This window comes from Musa acuminata, chromosome BXJ3-9, assembly GCF_036884655.1.
Source record: "Musa acuminata AAA Group cultivar baxijiao chromosome BXJ3-9, Cavendish_Baxijiao_AAA, whole genome shotgun sequence".
NCBI lineage: Eukaryota > Viridiplantae > Streptophyta > Magnoliopsida > Zingiberales > Musaceae > Musa > Musa acuminata.
Window position 1 is genome coordinate 6,765,730 of NC_088357.1, and position 19,851 is coordinate 6,785,580.

General features: G+C 39.2%; 2 protein-coding genes and 1 long non-coding RNA gene across 6 annotated transcripts; 2 read left to right on the forward strand and 1 right to left on the reverse strand.

The window, feature by feature from the left end:
- Positions 1-257: 257 nt before the first annotated feature.
- Positions 258-4,134, reverse strand: LOC135649157 (glycosyltransferase BC10-like). 3 transcript variants are annotated; one of them, XM_065167275.1, is made up of 3 exons: positions 2,712-4,134; positions 1,849-2,059; positions 258-733 (listed from the first exon to the last, which is right to left on the reverse strand). In XM_065167275.1, the coding sequence occupies exon 1, from the start codon at positions 3,885-3,887 to the stop codon at positions 2,769-2,771; it is 1,119 nt and encodes a 372-aa protein (XP_065023347.1). In that variant the 5' UTR covers positions 3,888-4,134; the 3' UTR covers positions 258-733; positions 1,849-2,059; positions 2,712-2,768. The 3 variants fall into 3 exon arrangements, with proteins under 3 accessions (XP_065023347.1, XP_065023346.1, XP_065023348.1); XM_065167274.1 differs by lacking the exon at positions 258-733 and having other exon boundaries at positions 1,833-2,059; positions 2,712-4,032; XM_065167276.1 differs by lacking the exons at positions 258-733; positions 1,849-2,059 and adding an exon at positions 2,512-2,631.
- A 522-nt stretch (positions 4,135-4,656) lies between these two features.
- Positions 4,657-7,931, forward strand: LOC108951217 (uncharacterized). Its single transcript, XR_010500987.1, has 5 exons — positions 4,657-4,914; positions 5,851-6,099; positions 6,498-6,617; positions 7,173-7,289; positions 7,454-7,931. It is a non-coding gene; the product is annotated as an uncharacterized LOC108951217 (long non-coding RNA).
- Positions 7,932-8,711: 780 nt separating this feature from the next.
- Positions 8,712-19,685, forward strand: LOC103997546 (ubiquitin carboxyl-terminal hydrolase 8). 2 transcript variants are annotated; one of them, XM_009418800.3, is made up of 13 exons: positions 8,712-8,922; positions 9,065-9,298; positions 11,364-11,505; positions 12,662-12,721; positions 12,819-12,914; positions 14,106-14,444; positions 14,613-14,753; positions 14,895-15,065; positions 15,431-15,688; positions 15,782-15,930; positions 17,139-17,675; positions 18,356-18,629; positions 19,050-19,685. In XM_009418800.3, exons 1-13 carry the CDS (start codon positions 8,831-8,833, stop codon positions 19,158-19,160), a joined length of 2,604 nt encoding a protein of 867 aa, XP_009417075.2. In that variant the 5' UTR covers positions 8,712-8,830; the 3' UTR covers positions 19,161-19,685. The 2 variants fall into 2 exon arrangements, with proteins under 2 accessions (XP_009417075.2, XP_065022367.1); XM_065166295.1 differs by lacking the exon at positions 8,712-8,922 and adding an exon at positions 9,465-9,634 and having other exon boundaries at positions 9,166-9,298.
- Positions 19,686-19,851: the final 166 nt, after the last annotated feature.

The window sequence follows — 19,851 nt, forward strand, 5'->3', positions numbered from 1 at the left end:
CTCAGCAATGCTAATATTTTTCATCATGCTCTTCACAAGCTGTTCACATGTAAAGAGGCTAGTGTGGTTCATGAGTCAAACAAACTAGTTGCAATACTTGAAGTGGAAGAATGAAGAGGAAAAACTTCTGATGCCTCAGTCAAAGATGACCCACTTACACTAGCTCAAACCAATCTTGAAGTCAAGGGACACAGACCCAGAAAATAAGGATATTAGGTAAGAGATCAATAGACAGTATCTACTTGTGCCAAATAAAACAATGACAGAGTAGTTCCTGGAAGAAACTTTAAGACAAGGTCATTATGATTCTGAATGTAATTGGTGCAGAAATTAATTATAAATAGAACATGCAACTACATGTGACTCAAAGCTGATGTGTTGCCATTCTATTCCTTGTGACAGTGAAGCATTTCTGAGTCACTGTCCACACAGGTTACATCCTTGTGGCAGTGACAAACAAAGAAGGTGGTGACAGGCTTATGACACATTCCTGAAGGCTGATGTGGTTTTTCCACTGGATAAAAAAGATGCCTGCACCACCAAACTTTACCAAGGGTTTAGGAAGGATACTGATGCATCTTTAACTCCAATATCAAGAGAGCAAACCTGCTTCAGTTAGAAGTGGTGACCATGATAAGAGTTTAACCAGTATAGTTTGCCTCTGCCGCATGCATTCTTTCCCAAGAGAAGTGATTTTTTTGCTCAGATTCTGTCAGATGATTCCTTCATTCACCTGCATAGCACATGCAGAGTTCTAGTATTTATATGCGCAATTGTTCATCCAAGTGGGAGAGATTAACCTAGGAAAGTAATATTTCACTTTTCTTCAAACCAAAAAAACCTATTAAAAGAATGTAACTCACATGTAAAGCACGTGATAACACAAAAAAAACATAAAGTCAATAAATGTGTAGGCTTCCACATGCAGATCAAATCCTAACCAACAACAATGACTGATAAAAGAAACGTCACATTCTTCTTAAAAGCAACTTTATATAGTTTTCCAAGTGATGCAATGCGAAAGGAAATACAAGCTCATAATGTTGCTATAAGCACATTTACAAGGCACAGAAATGGTTTGGTATTGTTTTCCCACTCATTTCCAGTTTACCCATCTAGCTCTGAGAGTCCATATGATGTCAGTACCTTTTCGATGTATATATTTTACATGCAGGTGCCATTGTTGAGCTAATTATAGGGATGACAAGATCAGATGGAAGAAATGGATGGACCCCAGTTAGAAGTGGTAGACTAACCACCATACCCATTACACACTCAAGTCAGGAAGAAGAAGTTCCTTTCCTACACCAAACTAGTCACTTGTTCTATCTTGTGAGGAGAAAAACAAGGCACAGACAGTGGAGACAGGAAACAAGAATAGCAGAAAGCAGAGAAAAAGTGAAGCCAAAAAAGTGCACGAGTCCCTACCAGTCTTCTAATCCTTCTCTGGTCAAGTGGACCCTCAATATTGAAAGGAAGAGCTTATAGCTATTGGCACACAACCGACGTCTTATTAAGGCTTTGCTAAAGATAAAAAGGAAGAGATTCTATCACACTTTGCCCACGAAAATATTTACACAAACACACACTTAGAATATGGAAGGAAGAATAATAGAAATGTAAGAAGAGAAACGAAGAGGATTCCCCTTTTGCTTTGGCCACACACACTTGGAATATGGACGAATCCCTGGCTAAAATTGGATGTTAAGATCTTCTAACCATTTTCTTCTGTAAGTCAAGTGCTCAATTGTCAACTTTGTGGTAATCAAATACTGAAAACATGATCATGGAAGATAGAATTAGTTCAACCAGCAAATTCTCAGGTTAAAAGATGATGCTAAAATTTACCATTATTATTGAACTCTGTGTAGATACAAAAGTGCTTTACTATCCCTTGCACAGGATCATGATGCTAATAACTAATGTGGATGTCTCACTTAAGCCATCTTAGTTCTTCCTTGCACTTTAGACCAGCATCATCTTTACCAGTGACAGAGATGGGGTTCACAAATGAAGAGGAAAAGATGGATCAGCTTTAGCCATATACTCTCATCAATCTCTGCAACGAATAAGAACAAGAAAATAAGTCAAAAACCCTGAACAAATCACAGAACTCAAGTAAGATGGAACAACACATGAACAAAACAATTGAACCGACCTTTTCTAGCAAAAGAAATAGCAAATCAGGTTATCTATGAAAAAGAAACTTAAAACAGTGCAGAAAAGAAAAACAGCTGAGTCTTGTAATCCTAGTTTGTTTCTTGTGAATAATTAATTCCTAGCCTTCAATCAGCTAATCTAGGTCTAAGGTGCTGAAAAACAAAAATCAGCATTAATCGAAGACAAAAGTGGGACTAATCTTGAAATATTATATAATTTCATGTCAACACAAATTCTGGGTGACTAACACTTCAGAATGCAGGAGCCACTCCCATTTCGTTATGAATGTTGCCTAATGCCAAAAACAAAGGAAAATTAATAATGACAGAACACCCTCAAACACACCCATACCCAGTTCTAGCACTGCTGTGATGAGAAGTAATATCCCAAATTATGCATATTACTCCTGTTCCAAGGTCCGCTAAGCCAACGATATCTAGTCTGGGTCTATATCCGATGCGAAAATAGCTCCTTTTACACAATCATCAACAGATTGATTAAGAAGTTTCACAAAGAAATGAATTTTATGAAATAATAGATTAATTTCATACCTCATACATTTGCCTAAGCACCAATCCCTTTGCTGCAGACCGCAACCAAAAGAGGACTCAATCCCGAAAGATAGTAATATCCACAAGCTCGAGCAGGGGATCAAGGCAGTCCGGAGAGAACTTGCGTGCAAAGAGGTAGGAGTATGTCGAATTCGACCTCCTCAACTCCTTGATTAGATCACCGGATATCTCCGGTGGCCGGTAAGTGTGTGGGTGGCCGCCTATGCTATCGGTCCAGTTCACCCTGGTTAGCGTATAATGAGTGCATCCCTCAGGGTCCTGCATCTGGAGGAGTGTCGGAAAGTAATGTTCCTCGGGGTAGCAAGAATCTTCTTTGGACTTGAGGCATGGCATCTTGAACTTCTTCCACAACCGTCGGTCACGCACCACCATCACCGCGTGCCGCCTGGCGAGGATAAAGAACTGCGAACCCACACGGAACTGGTCGAAGGTCACTTCCGGGAGCATCACATCGTCGCCACGAGCGACATAGCGGTCCCACAGCCCCGGTTCGCCGGAGAGGATCTCGATAAAGCTCCGGTGTCGGCGGCGGAGGACCCCATCGCCGTTGGTGGCCAGCGGTACGTCAGAATTAGCGAGGACGGCGTGGTAGGTGAAGCGGAAGGAGTGGAGGGGGACGCAATGCTGGGAGAGAAGGGCGAAGAAGGCGTTGGTCGGGTCGTCGAGGAGCGCCGCTGCGAGAAGGCGGCGCGCTGCTGAGATGAGCGTCGGCGACGCTCGCTGCGTGGCCTTCGCCGGGATGAATCTCCCGAGGAAGGAGGGCGTTGGCGGGAGCAGGAGACGCGCGGAAGGGTCGGCGTGGACGTACACGTTGAACAGTCGCTCATGGCCGCGGAAGAACCGCTCCCAGAGGGGCGCGAACGAGAGGTCGGAGTTGGTCAGGAACATGAACGCGATCTTGGGCGGCGCCGCCGCGCGTCGGCGGAGCCCTCCGCCCCCGCCGGCGGACGCGAGGGTGGCGCGGCGGAAGAGCGCGAGGTCATCCATCTCGTCGCGGTTGGGGATGCTCGGTAGCGTCTTCGGCGGCAGAACCCGCGGGGCCAAGACGAAGAGCACCGGGACCGAAACCAGCAGCAGGAACGAGATCACGAACGGCGACGAAGAAATCATCGTCTGCTCTCGGTCCTGCTCCATATTCCGACACAAAACCTTCATCCCGACAAGCAAGGCAAAGGATCACGGATCAAACCTTTAGGGTTCTAACTTCTAAGCAAGCATTTAGAGCGGGAGAGAATCCGAGATCGAAATCTTCGACGAAATGGATAATGCGAGGCACCGATCGGTTCGTCTCAGTCCAGATTTCTCCGTCTCCGCATCAAAAATCCCATCCTGCCGCTGGAGAACGGATTAAAGTTCGAGGATTCGTGGGTCGGAAAGGAGACGGTGGAAGGAGTGACGAAGGGTGGAGGGATTTATGTTTGCTTGTCCCTTTCCCCATTTCCCATATATTAGTTTCTTTTCCTATTATCCTTATATAAATTATCACGTTTACCCTATCATTCTCTACACGACTATTTTACCTTCGATTCTATTGGATAAAATTGGCGCCAGTCTGATATACTTAGGGAAGTGGCCAAACGGGTACGAGTCGAACGGGCATCACAAGTGATGCTCTCCATCGACCCGGTTCACGGAGCACGATAAGTTACCCGCGTCGACACACTTGCGGATCTTCAGCCGTCAGATCCAAGATCAACGGACGGAAAAATCATACCGAGTGGGCCCCGCGTTGAGACTGATGACTGATTGGTGGCGCGAGACACGCGGCGAAAGGATCGAGTAGGGCGGGAAAGGGGCAGCGGGTCCGCAGTCACATCCTACGTCAGCCAATCAGGAGAGAGATAAATACATTATTTACTAAATTATTAAGGTGATGACATGTAGGGACAAAATAGGTGCGGCTTTGGATACCGACGTCCGTGCTGCCACCCTCTCGGCCTGCACCTGAGCGCCACCTTTTCCGGTGTCCTCGGGGAGGAGGAGAAGAAACAGGAAGTGTTTCCGGTGTTTTTGCTGCTCCAATGACTGATCCTTATCTATTGCACTTTCGATATGAGTCTAAACTAAGTACCGTACCCTCCATCGCTTCACCGATCCGACGGTCCACATCGGCGATCGGGCTCCTCCATCTTCTCTGCGTTCGGCCGCTGCTTCCGTACCCCCGAATCGCTGTTCCCAATAGGTTAGGGTTTCCTTCGCGACGACGTTCGGAAGAGCAGTTTCTTTCTCGACTTTCCTTGTGAATAAGACACGCATTTCTGAAATTGTTGTTTCTCCTCATCTGCTGGGACATCTCTTGATTTGATCGGTAGGTAATTGAATCCCTAATGCTTATGGCGAAAGAAATTAAAACGTTTTGTTGAAGAACTTTTAAGTTTAGTGGTTGCATTTTGAGGTGTTGGTTAGCTGCATTCAAAAGAAGAGAAAATTTCTCCAACAACAGATCGGAACAGGTGCTTGACGCACATTGCTAATATTATTTGGAGAAAGTTATTGCCAACAAATTACAGAAGTAGAACAGTTGTATCATAATTGCCATCTCTTGCTAAGAAAATTGTAACATATTTAGTCATGGGAATTTCTTTAAATTTTAATTATCATTCAACCTATTAGATGGTACTGTCTATGTTGTTAGACATTTTTCTGTAACTTCTATCAATGTCTGATTTGATTCTTATGAAATCATTTTTATCCATTGCAGTGCCTTTCTTTGTAGATCAATTTCTTCAATTTGCTCTGGTTAGAGGTGTTTTTTCGTTACTGCAGATTTCTAAATTAGGACATGAGAACCTTTTCCTCATAATTTTATTAGGATTTTATTTGGAGTTTGGGGTGGCTGCGTTTCTTTCCATCTTACTTTGGGGGTTTGTGTCAAGGGAGGTGCTGATTTAGGAAATGTTCTTGTGAATTATTTTTCTGAATAACTCGTAGATTGTGCGAACAAAATTTGCTCGATAACAGAAGTGTAAGCTTAAATTTGAGTAGTACATTAAATGTTATTTCAAAAGCACTTCAGTGTATTGCCTTATTTAAGTGTTTCCAGATCCTCGACTCATTTGTTGTTCATATACATCTGGAATAATTCTAATGATGTGCTTTTTGGTCCATAATCGTGTAGGGTTCTTGTTACAGAACTGAAGAGTATGATGAGGATAAAGGAGACTGACGAATATGAAGAGGATGCATCTGAACATGATGGAGAAGATGAACAAGAAACTCCAAGACCCACCAAGGAGGAATGAGAATTTCACATGTTGAGGGAACAACTAAAGGACAGGATTAGAAGAAATCTTGAAAAAACAAATGCCAAGGCTTTTTGTCATTTGTCTCAAACCCATGACAAGAGAAGAACAATACCAAATGGCATGTGAGTAATGCGTCATCTACATCTGCCTAGTTCCACATCTGTTTCTTTATTTGATCACTTAAGCATGGTTTGATTAAATATAGGTTATTTTCTTTTTCATTCTTCCTTTTCTCTATGTTCATGTGAGTGATAAAAAAAAATCATTGTTGGACTACAGAGTCTTGCGACCAATTCGAATTGCGCTAATGATATAGGTGAAAAAGTGAAAAGAAATTACGAATGCTGATCACCAGATAACCAATGTGCTTATCACATATACATTTATATGTAGTTCCTCTTGGTGATGCATGCATGCATATAGCGTTGTTTTATGGGGTTCTGGGTATATTTTTGCATTTTATTCACAACTTCACAGTGTTGTTGTCACTTGGTTCCTGACGTGTTTTCACTTGATGAAGCCTTCTACACAAAACTTATCGCATGGCAACCTTGATGATTGCTAAAAGAGAGCCTGCTGAAAGAAATTTAAGTGATGAGGAAGACTTTAATTATCACTATCTTATCAGGGGAATGTTCAGGTAAATATTTCTCTCTTTCTTCACCTGCTGCAGTATATTTAGGAAATAACTGTTCCTTGAATTTGGGATTTTTCCTTGAATATTACCATCTATTTAAATAGTAAAATAATTGTATTTTTGATGGAAGACAACTTTTATGAGATCCGAAGTTTGGAATTAGGGTCTGTGGTGGTTGATAAACCCGCTGCATCTTACTAACTAATGCAAATTTTATAAAAGACACAACATATCTCAAATCTTTAATGTATTAGCACAGTATATATATATGTGTCTAAAAGGTGGCAGCATAGCCTTTTGGTGTGATCAAGATTTTCTCTGTAGTTGGGATCGAGATTTTGATATCGAATCCCATCTTCACCTTTATTTTGTTTACCATTATCCAGGTTTGAAGGTTCAAGGAAATCTGCCAGTAAAGACTTGATAACAATGTTATGGTCCTGGGTTTAATATGATGCTTTTACCTTGATATCAACTTGCTCTGTTGCGTATTAGTTGTTAGAAACCATTGAAGCATTCTGGTACTGTGATACTAAGGATCTTTAATCTTTTATGCAGGTACAATCCTAGTAAATATTCAGGGATTGATGAGGATGACAGCGATCATGGAAGTTGGTTGTGATGTAACACAGAAAGAAGAGCGAATAAGTTATGGATGCATGTTTCTTCATCATGGTATACACAATCTTGAGCGAATAAGTTAACAGCTTTAACCAATTGGATAATCTAGTGATCTAGTTATGCTAAACATGGTGAAGCACAATAACACGTTCACGGTTCAGATAATAGCTTTAGTTCCCTTTTTCTTGTATCATTCCTCACTGACATCCATCTAGCAGTTCCAAGATTGCCAGAAAGGAGGACGAAGAGCAGCTTCGCTCGATTGTGGAAGAAGAGGCACTGCAGAGATAGCTGAGAAGAATGAAGGAAAAGCTAAAGCATGGCTAGGTGATGCTGCAGAGCTGATAACATCTCCCAAGTTTACCTCATTGTAGATTGCCAATGAAGAAGTAATGAAGCACAGCTACGGGTTGAAAGTTAACCAGAAAAAAAGAGAGAATTCTTATTCAAAGTTTTTGGAAGAAAGCTCATCGTGCAGTGCATGCGATATACGCAAAAATGGATTTAATGATTTTTTTTGTGAGAACTGTTACCTCGCTACTGCAACAACAACGACAAGCCTTAGTGTCTCAATTATTTTTTTGTTAAAAATCTTAATGTATTCCTCATCCTTGCCAATGTGATTACAATGCAGTACTTGTTGTTGCTCCAGCAAGAATCATTGTTCTGAGAAATTTTGAGGCATTATTGTATAAATGGCGATCAAATTCTGAAAATAAGATTAGTTGTCTTTGCGAAAATTCAAAAACAGATTTTGATGGATGGTGATAAATGTTGGTAACATTCGACAGTTTTATAAATAATGCTCTGACCAGAATTAGACCTGTGTGCTTTGATAATAATAATAATAATATTATTATTATTATTTATAAATCGCATATGGAAATGGTCATGTGGCTATCATATTGACGTGGGTCCGACCACGTCACGATTCGGAGAGAACTACATCACCCCGGCCAGTGTTGAAGGGGGGTGGTCAACTTCCACGTTATAGAAACACGTTAGACCGGTCTACGTTATCCTTCCCACCGTTAAAACGGTCTGAACCACGACTTTGTAGTTTGTACTAAATCTTACCCGATCCTCTTAACTTTTATGACAGCGATGGGGATCAAACATTAACGGAATATCCGAAGTGGGATCCGCCCCGTCCGTCTTCACGGCTTCGTTTTACACATGGCTTACCACAGTCATGATTGGACAACACCCGCGGGACCCGCAGGGTCGAAGAGGTACGGTTTTCCCTTCCCTGAAAACCTTCCTTTGTTTATCGCAAGTATTCTTGCCACTCATTTGTTTCGTAACCCGCCGTATATTTTCTTATGCGCATGTGGGTCCCGAGTGAAGCTACTCTCGTCGAATTGAAGGTATCGGAATGGGTAACGGATTTACGGGTAGATTGTTTCGCTCTTTCATTGTATACCACAGAAAGCAAATAAAAGGAACCCTCTTATTTCCCTCTCCTTTCTCCGCATCTTCCCTTTTCGTTCTTTAATTCTTTTCCTTCCTTTGCATTCTCCTCCCCTTCGCCTCACCGCCATTGCTTCCTCCTCCCCCGATCGCCACCGCCGCGGCGTGGCCGATCTCCTCCACCAATGGACGAATCTCCCGTCGAGATTTGCTCCCCGGCCGATCAGCCTCCGCCCGCCTCCGACGGCGACCACCAGGCCTACCTCGTCCCCTACAGGTAACTACTCCTCTGCATCCTCGAACGATCCCTGATGTTCGAAGCTTGATCTCTTTTCTCGCTTCCGATCTTGGACCTTTGATTGCGTTCTTGGTCCGTTTGGGTGGGTTTCGATTGGTTTCTTGATTGGGTCCCTGGCTAGATGGTGGAGAGACGCGCAAGACCCGGAGACGGACAATGGGCCGAGGGGAGTGCCCTATTCCGCGTCCCAGACCTCGACTTCTTACGGCATGAAGTTCATCAACAACATCTTTAGCTCGGATCTTGTGTTTAATCTCCGGCGAGATGATGATTTGGGGGACGATGACGAGGAGAGTTCTCGGAGCCGGTGCTACGCTTTGATTGGTTCGGATTTGTGGTCGCAGGCGCTCAAAAGGTAAGTACATTGTGGGTTGTTGATAGTTGGTACCATTTTATAAGGACTGTTTGACTTTGTTCAGTTTGGGCATTCTTGATTTTGTTAGTCTAGAATGTATTTTTGTCATTTTGATTCGCAATAGGAGGTTTCTAGTCATCTAAACTCTGATGCATTGCTTGTGTAGCTGATGGTTGATTGTAGTTGAAGATTGGTCCTGGTGTTGCTTGGACAGTAATCATTTTGAGATTCTGGGTCACTTGATCTAAAATGTTCAAAATGAATGTGATAGAGAGATTGGAAGAATATAGAGATTGGAGCAAACACCATGGTTGCTATCCTGTTTTTGCTACCTTGGTTTGGAACCATTTCCCTGCTCCATTTTGCCCATTGTAGTTGAATAAACCACTGCTTTTCTCTTATGGTATTCCATACTAATTCATGTCCTCACAGTATTAGTTCATTGCATATATTGATTATACATGGATGTGAGAAGGATATGATGACCTTAGGATTATTAGAGAATGTTCATTGTTATGAGATCTAGATGGTGGGGAAGATTGTGCAAACAGAATGCTGGGGCAAACATGATGTGTAATACATATTGACTGTATCGATTACTTAACGTGCTTAGTTTCATTCTTATCTTAATATCACAGAAGCTAAATGAGAAGGTTATTCCACATTTCAGTTTTGAACCATCAAACAATTACAAATTTGTGTGACTGTGTACATTGGCCCTCTTAGATCCCACATTTGTGGAAGCCTCATGCATCAAGATGTCCATTAAATAAACCCCATTCTTTTAGATATCAAAGTGTTACTCGTCATGGATTGCCTTCTCAATATTAGAACCCATATTGAATGCCAGTACAGCTAGCACACCAGCGGATATCACAGCAGCAAAAAAAACACAAAAAGTTTGTTGCAGTTGGAGAATTGGAGGGGCTCCCATCAAATAATTGTTAAATGGCATGCAGGAGAGTTCTGAAGTGTGAGAGACTGGTGGTCTGTTAGGTCAGGTGGGTGGAGGCTGTGGGAGGAAGGGGAAGAGCAGAGAGAGGGGTTCTAATGTTGGATTAATTGAGGAAGAGAGTGATTTAGATTGAGGTTCCGACTGTTCTGGCTGCTGAAACTCAGTTGAACCATCTAAAATCAATTAAGAATAGGGAATCAGTTTAGTACAAACCTAAACCCGGCGGTCTGTGTTATGGTCCTAATTTGGACTGGTATATGCAAATTGGTAAAATAGGTAGACCATGGTAAGGCAAACCATGTCAACTGTAGCAAATAAGGCAATCCATGTTAACTGTAACTGTGATTTCTCAAGTTCAAATATAGTCGTGCTTTAGGGAAATAGATGCAATCCACACCTCGACAATTAGGCAATATAAGTTGCCGATTTCCTATCTTTCAGTGAATAAATTTCATAATTGACAAGGCTTTATATGGATGAGTGGGTGGACCTCTTATGTCCTGTTTTTCAAATTTCGAAATAGCATTTCTGTCCGTTTCTGGATCAGACATAGAAACCGAGTGTTTTTTGTTTTTTCTCAAATAATTCAGGGTAAGAGAAAAATCAACCATTTATAATGTCGGTGTCCTTCACAGGTTAACGGTGAGATGTAGATTTAGAAAATTTAAACTGCTGGTACAAAATATCTTGAATATAACATTTTAAACAGAAATAATTGACTTCTTAAAGTTCCTTGCACGCAATATTTTTACCTGGAAAACCTCTTGCTCCTCGTAGTTAAACTGATAAATGAAAATCTTAAAATTCAAATACTAGCCAATTTTTACTGCTCTTTTCGTTATCTTAGTGATGTTGTTCTTACCATGCCAGTTAAAACCAATTTTTATGTGAAGTATTCTTATTTTCCTCCTTCCAAATCTCTATTTCTCATCCCATTTGTGCCTATGATGAAATATGATTTAATTAAATGTCAATGTTCAATCACAGGGACTCAAATAATCCATTTGGATATTCCTAATCTTTTTGGAACTTCACAATTATCTATTTAAGTTTGCTTGCGGCCTCTTATTTATTCTGTAGTTTGAAAATATGTGAGTTCTACTTTTGCAGGCATTCTGACTCTGATCTGACAACAAAGAAAATCGAAAGCTCATCATTCACTGATGATGAAATGATTGATGTTTATCCTTTGATGATGAGGATCTCTGTAATGCGGGAAACAAACATATTCCTAATAAAGATTAGCAAAAGGGTCTGTCTCAATGTTTTGATGGCTTTATCACTTTCAGCTTTCAGGTTTTACATTTCACATTTTTTTTTTGTTTCACTGGCATATCTTGATGTTTTAAAGAAGATAACTACACATGATCTTGCTGGATACTTGCATGATTAATGGATGTTAGGTACAAAAGTAGTTGGCTGCAGTCTAACATGCAAGTATTAAGTGGATGCTAGGAACTGCCTTGTTAGCTAAGCTGCAGAGTCATATCCCTCATAATTTGATTTAAGATTAGGTTGTGTGCAAAAAATTAATGTGCCTTTTCTCTTAGTTTCAAGTTCGAATGTCTTGTTTCGTAGAACTTTGCAGATAGTTATCATAATTAGCAGACTTTTACCTTGGTGATGCACATAATTTTACGAATTTAGAGTAGATCAATTTTTATCATTCTGACAATTTCCAAGCAAAATCTTAAACGGAAACATTAGTATGAATAACATGAAATCCTAGGTTGAATCCTTTTGCTCCATCCAGACTTCAAATTCTGCAGAGTGAGTCCAAGAATGCACTATCATCAAATTGTTATTTATATAGGATAAATGACAAATATTATATATGCAATACTTCTTAGTTTCTCTTTCTGAATAAGAAACAGATTTAGGAATATTCGTAATCAAAAGTCTCTAATGCTATCATATGCATGTTTTGTAACAAAACTTTTCAAGGCATAATATTTTTATATTAAACAACCTCGTTTTCTTGTTTTTATGTAAGGAAAAAAGATAAAGAACTTTGATGGAAGTTTTTGTTTTAATGATCATTTTAAACTTTAATTATTTTTTTGTAATTTTGTAAGGTAGGCATCTTTTTTTGTTCGGGCAAGTGCCTAGTTGAGTGCCTACTGCCTCAGGCAACAAGAGTATAGTGCTTACCATTATTTTGACGACACTGCATTGGACTAGGCCATCCATGACTAAATAAATAAAGGGTTATGTCTAAATAACCAAACTGGAAATTTCATTTGCTTATATAAACCAACTGAACACATTGTTTAACCACTGAAATTGATTAACTATAATTTTTTACATAGGAGAGTCTTTCTGTGCACAATTGATGCATAATTTTTGAAGTATGAAATTTGTTTACATTCCTCATGCCATACTAAATCGGTAAATTGTCTGTCTTTTAGGATAATACTGTGGAGAATTACAAAAAGGCGAGCAAGATTTTTGGTGTCGACTCAGAACCAGTATGATGCCTATATTAGATGTATATTTTTGTGATTTCAACAAATGGTGGAACATGTATCACATCGATAGTTTTTCACTTTGCCTTTGTTGGGTTAGGTTCGCATTTGGGACTTTTCTGGACAAACAAATCTGATATTAATGAATGAGTGGAATAGGTTTCCTCAAAATTGTCATCAAAGGGCAGATCAAGAGGTAACATTTCCATTAAATTTGTGCTTTTATGCCTATAATATGATATTTGGGATCAATCATGGTTGGTCACAATGTATTTATCCTCATTATTATGGTTTACTACAAATGAAATTTCTCATCATCAAAATAGTTTCCTATAAATGAAGTAGCTGTGCTGTTACAAGTTATCTTGTTTAACTTGCTCTAATATGAAGAGTGGTTGTGGTATGTGGCTTCTCGTGTTGTGGACCATGAATGAAGAAGCAGTCGTGCCATGAAAAGGATATCCATATGCAGTAGTACCTAGGACATTTTAATATTCATTTTGAAGGGATTCGAGTTTTGGTACCTTTTCATCATTCAAATACAAGTGAGTATAGCCTCAATAGAGAACAAAAAAAAATTTTAAGATGTTATGAACATATTAAATGGAGATTGATAGATGCCTAAGTAATGATCAAGAGCCATATTTTAGGTGTACTGGAAGTATTTTTATAAGCGCAGTTCACTAAGATCTTGTGAAGGCTATGGAAATACTGAACAGATATGGTATGCTGCTTCCACAAGATGACTTGATGCTTGACTGCCTTATCACACACAATCTTGAACATCTCAAAATGAAAATTCATGACATTTTTTGTGAATTGCTGCTCAAAATATATGAATGGATTTAAGGTTGCTTTTCCAGTTAAGTTTTATTGTGAATAAAGTATGATGCTATATGGCTTTCTTTCAGATAGTTAAACAAAACTAGAAAAAGTTATTATTGGTTGTGCTGTGATGATGTCTCAAGGATTCTCTTGATTTATATGGCAATATTGGTGTGAGAGAATTTTACTAATATTAATAAAAATGGGATTTGGTTCTCTTGATTTAGATGGGGTTATTGGTCCACACAGATCAAAAAGATCCATGCAACTATCCCCCAGTGGGCTAGACACTCTGTCTTGTTGATGATGGTAACTCCTTCTAATGTTCGACATGTGTTTTATATGCTGCAACACAAGATCAAAGAATCACTATGTACTGTTGCATACTGTCTCTTCTTTGTTTCCTTCATAAATTAGTTCCATAATTGTGCCAGAGCTAAAATATTAGATAAAATAAAGAATCAGACGAGTCTTACATAATCATACAAATTATTAAGGAAAATGTTGCAAATCTGGGACACTGGTGTGCTTTTGTGACGTCTTTGTTCTCTATCTTGTGCAGGTTCTTCTAGAAGTTCAGGTCTATGCAATATCAGAAAATATGACTTGCAAAAGTGAAGTTAAAAAAGATGACTCAGCATCTGATCAATCTAAAATGAATGGATTCTCTCTTGGTGGCTCACCTGTGTGCAATGGCAGCTTAGGATATGTGGACTCAACTCTTCAAAATGGAAATGTCAAGGGAGGTGGTCCGTTTGGTTTGAGAGGATTAGAGAATCTTGGAAATACATGCTTCATGAACAGTGCAATCCAGTGTTTGGCTCACACACCGAAGCTTGTAGACTATTTCCATGGAGATTATAGTAAAGAGATTAATCTTACCAATCCGTTGGGACTGAAAGTAGGTCACATTGTAATAGATTCTATGCTCATGCTATTATTTCCTTTATTTTCCAGTATGATATTTGCTTTGCTCTTGTGGCAAGGTTTTGATTTTGGATGTCACTGGAATTATTATGTGATTAAGTTTTATTTTTGCCTGTCCATTGAATCTGGCATTTCTAAACAGGGGGAACTTGCTTTGGCATTCGGAGATTTATTAAGGAGCTTATGGGCACCTGAAAGAACGCCAGTTGTTCCACGGGTTTTCAAGGCAAAGCTTGCTCGTTTTGCTCCTCAATTCAGTGGCTTTAACCAACATGACTCACAGGTTAGTCGATTGTTGGTCTCTTCCAATTTGTTTTCTGAATCTACTGAAGTTATAGCTTGTGTTATAGATTGAAAATTAAAGTTAAATCTGTTATATGAAAGCAATACACTCATGCAGACAGTTCTGTTTGTTGTTTCATAGGAGCTTCTTGCCTTTCTGTTAGATGGACTTCACGAGGACCTGAATCGTGTCAAACACAAGCCATATGTAGAAGCTAAGGATGCGTCTGGTCGTCCTGATGAAGAAGTTGCTGATGAATATTGGGGAAATCATTTAGCTCGAAATGACTCTATCATAGTTGATATCTGCCAAGTGAGTTCTTTAGTGTTGTGTAGTTCAACAGTTACCTTTAACTATCCATCACTGTCAATACACCAAAAGTTGAATTTAATGTCCCAGTACTTTAAATAAATCGAGTGATATGCTGTAATAGTGATGCGTTTGTTCTGTTTACTTCTAAGCTGTTTGTGGCACGTCCTATCCTTTAATATTTCTGGTTCCACTTTCATTCTGCTGTTGTAAAGAGAAGCTAGAAGAAGTCCCTTTCAGCATTTTTTTAACATACTTTTTATTTTTTGGCCTTACAAGTCCTTGATATACTTTTTGCTAATTTAGCATTATTTACTGACCATGGCATCTAAATTATCGACTTTCCTCTTTCTTGCCAAAAATTACAGGGTCAATACAAGTCGACATTAGTTTGTCCTGTTTGCAGCAAAGTGTCCATTACATTTGATCCATTCATGTATTTATCTCTGCCATTGCCGTCAACAACTATGAGGACAATGACTATAACAATTTTCAGTACTGATGGTAGTATCGAGCCTTCTGCCTACACTATAAATGTGCCAAAGTTTGGGAAACTGAGGGATCTTATTCGGGCTTTGAGCACTGCTTCTTCTTTGAGAAATGATGAAAGTCTTTTGATTGCTGAGGTATGTTTTCTGATATGTGATAGATTTTAACAATCAATGAATGTACTGTTTCATTTATTTTAGTTTTGAATTAACAAAGACAGTCTTTTCCAGGTTTATGCTAATTGCATTATCCGATTTTTGGATGAACCATCTGATTCAATATCCTTGATTAGAGATGAAGATCGCCTAGCTGCATACCGGCTGCCAAAAGATGCGGAAAGAGCTCCGCAGGTGGTGTTTGTGCACCAAAGAATGGAAGAGTGAGCCTCCTAATCTCATTAAAGTTGTACTCATTTGCATATTTTTAAGTCGACATTTCCTATCAAGTACTTTTTGCCAAAAGTAACTAGGATCTTAGAACCAAACATGACTCTTTTTACCAAATATACCATCAGACACTTGTTTAAGAGAATCTCAAGGATTCATGTTTGTCGTACAATGCTTAGGCATGCCGAAATTGCACAATGATGCCATATCATTTGGGATTGATCAATTTCAGAGGATCAAACATTCGATTTGATGTTTATCTGGTTGCTTTAGTGCAGATGGCCAGGAAGGTTCACATGTGGTCTTAACTCTGGTAACCCTTAACTGGGAGACAAATATCTGTCGCACGTAAGAGCATGCCTTCTGATTAGATAAATATCCTTTAATTTGAGGCATCCTCATTATCAGGAATTAATACTATAATAATTTTTCTAAGCTAAAGTCCAAAAGAAGGAAACCAGCAATTTAATAGATCCTCTATTTACTAGGATTTGTGAAGGTCAAAGCTTTTCTTATGAGTATGTCACAATTATATGTGCCACAACATTTTTTTTTTATGGTGCAACGTGTAGCTCTTCACATTTGGATGTAAAAACTATGCCTTCCACCATTCCTGCCAGCACCAAATATTTTGTTTGAAAAATGTTATCAACTTTGATATGCACTACCAACATTAAAACCGAATGGCAAAAATTGAATAATCTAGCATTATATTGAAGGTTAATAATGTTGGAAGTCCAAGTTCTGATTGTCCTATGATCCATTACCTTCTTTTTTTTTTGAACCAATATTGTTTCTCCTTTGGTCATATAACTCTTGATGTCAGCTTAATCTTCGTCAGAGAATCTTGGGACAAGGTGAGCATGCATGCTTGATCGTTATTTGCAAGGATTCCTTGACAATTACAAGTTAATATCTTTGTAAATTTCATAGCAGTGAATGAATGCACACCCAAAGTTTCTATCACCTAGTAGTGTCTTCAAAAGAAACACATGCCTTTTACATGATAGTTTGAGATTAAGGGATATGTATGTTTGGAATATTTTTCCTGCCTAAGACACTACAATATTATGGCTGGAATATCTACATGTCTTTCACATGTAAACCCATGGCTGGTATCATGTTGGTCAATTGCTAATGCAATCACATGTTTCTCTTCATCTATAATTCTTATTTTTCTGATTAGAAAATTGGAATTCAGGTATTACATCCTTGGCAAAAGGACAAGTTGGAAAGGCTTTGGTGTTCCTCTTATAGCAATCCTGCCAGATGTTGTTGATGGGTCCACTATTCAAAAACTGTTTTTGAAGCTTGTGAATCCATTTAAAAGAAGCAAGGATACTGGACCAGTCGACGATCAAGATAGTTGCAATAGCAATCCTAATGATGCAGTACCCCAAACAGTGGCTGACAGTGAGTCTACAGATGATGCTGTCGAAGAGACCACTGATAGTGAGGACGAGTTCCAATTTTATTTAACAGATGAAAAGAGCAAAATCATGCAATGCAAACTAGAAATGGACGAACCTGTTTCATTGCCTGAATTGCAAAAGCATTTGTATGTTCTAGTATGTTGGCAGAGTAAAGCATTAGAACAATACGATTCTAACCTTCTGAACACCTTACCTGAGATTTACAAGTTTCGGCTTTTTCCTAGAAGACCTCAAGATTCCTGTACTTTATATGCATGCCTTGAAGCCTTCCTTAAGGAGGAACCGCTGGGCCCAGAGGACATGTGGTGAGTATTATACTGTCACTTTTCTCATATTAGATGTATTTTTTTTATAAAATAGCATATCAGATAGTTGATCCAAAATAGTTGTCACTAGTGATTTAGGATGAAGCTTTCTGGTGAAAGCTTTACATATAGTCCCAAATTCCATTTAGGTAGAAACTCCATTGATATTGTCAGTCATTTTCATGGAAACTCTGCATTCTTTATATTTTTACTATAGACTTCTTTCACTGAGTATGCATAAGTTGAAGTCGTGTTTACTAAATCAATCGGACTCATGCATCAAAGTGTTGAATCTGTCTCATCTCAAGTGCCTTACAATTTTCCCTAGGAATGATGCTTTCAAAATGTTTTTCTATATTCTGTTTTGGCTACTGAATCTTGCTAGAAAGCTTTACTTAAGGCACTGTCATAAGCGAAATATTATTAAAATTGATGAAGTGGTTGGTTAGCACAAGTAATGTTGGCCTCACCATAATTGCTCTGGGTGTTACCACTAAGTACTTGATTTGTCCAGCAGTGCTGTCGGTACTAGTGAAAATGATTTCATGCTCTTTACTAGTATGTATTTATGATTTTTCTAGCACCTAGTGGAGTTATTTTGCTGCAATTTGTGTGTGTTTGGACTTGCTCACAAGAATTGGATCCAAGAATACATGCACTACTAAACTTTCTTCTTGCAGGTTTTGCCCTTCTTGTAAGAAGCCTCAGCAAGCTAGCAAGAAATTAGATCTCTGGAGGCTGCCAGAAGTCCTCGTCATCCATCTGAAAAGATTTTCATACAGTAGGTACATGAAGAACAAGCTGGAGACACTCGTCGACTTTCCTATTCATGACCTGGATCTGTCAACGTATATTGCTGGCATGCCCGAGCAGGCATCAAACAACTACCGATTGTATGCTGTTAGCAATCACTATGGCAATATGGGAGGTGGCCACTACACTGCTTATGTCTATGTAAGTTGCTTCTTGTTCTTCTATTTTTTTTCTTTTCTCCATCTCATAATTGTAAGATCCCAAGCTTCTGTCTTTTGTGTGGCACTTAACTGCATCATTGGGTCTCTTTTAGAATTTAGACCCAATTTGTTTGATGTGCTTGACAACAATGTCAGCTTGTGATTGTTTCTCTGTGCATATATGTTCATATGGTCTATGACTGTATGATTTTCTGGTAAAAGCTAATAAGATAAATGATATATATGTCTAACACGTTTTTGTTAAAAAAGATAGGCCTACTGAAGCAAAACTCAGATTTTTTTACATAAAAGATTATGTGAGCATTCAAACTAATTTGATAGGTTTCTCCGTGTCTTCTGCATGTTTAATTTGAGTGGTTGTGGTACCGATGAAGTTTTGACATCATTGTTATTTTTGTAGGACGAGAGAGAGAACCGTTGGTATGACTTTGATGATCGCAGTGTTTCTCCTATTGCTGAGGAAAGCATTAAAACTTCGGCAGCTTATGTTCTGTTCTACAGGAGGACCTAAAGCAACTGTATCGTTATAACGTCACTGTAGCTTCAGCCATTGATGATCACGAAACCAACTTGCTTAGGCTTTCGGAGCTGGAAACACTTATGGTCGTCAGTGTGGGGGTTCTCGCAGAACAAAATAATTGGGCCATTGGAAGATAACAAACATCAACGTCTGGAATGCAAGTTGAGATCCGATGGCATGAGACGGCCGAAGTAGTTAATTCAGGAGAGAATTTTCCCATATCATTAACTTCTGAGTTCTGATCATCTCAGACTTCCCACAAGTGAAGGATGTTTTTGGGTATAGCTTTTGATTCCTTTTTCTCACCCATATATGTATTTTTTTCCATTGAGGGGGAGATGTTAGGTCACCATACCATGTATTTTTTTTGTGATCATATCAAGTGTCATTCGATTTGATTATTCTGCAGTCATCCTTTGCTTGTATAGTCTCTTTGACTTAAGGATCCTGGTTTCCAATCTCTTCCCTTTTCCCACTTTGGAATTGAACTAACCATGGTTAATCTCTCGCTTCTAATTCATTTGGTTTCCAAAATTGTTTATCTGTTAGCATCTCTGAAACTGTTTTCTGGTCTGCAAATAATCCTGGAATCAAGAAAGAGAACCAGACGACGTTGATATAGATGGCCTGCGAAGTGGAAGCATATTCTGGTGGTGTCTAAAAATATGCTATTCGCTGTCAT

Bases quoted from the DNA above. Each gene is read 5' to 3' on its own strand.
- LOC135649157 (XM_065167275.1), bottom strand. From the start codon at position 3,887: ATGAAGGTTTTGTGTCGGAATATGGAGCAGGACCGAGAGCAGACGATG.
- LOC103997546 (XM_009418800.3), top strand. From the start codon at position 8,831: ATGGACGAATCTCCCGTCGAGATTTGCTCCCCGGCCGATCAGCCTCCG. The intron at 12,722-12,818 runs GTATGATGCCTA...TTGTTGGGTTAG, and splicing joins TTGGTGTCGACTCAGAACCA to GTTCGCATTTGGGACTTTTC. The intron at 15,931-17,138 runs GTGAGCCTCCTA...ATTGGAATTCAG, and splicing joins GTGCACCAAAGAATGGAAGA to GTATTACATCCTTGGCAAAA.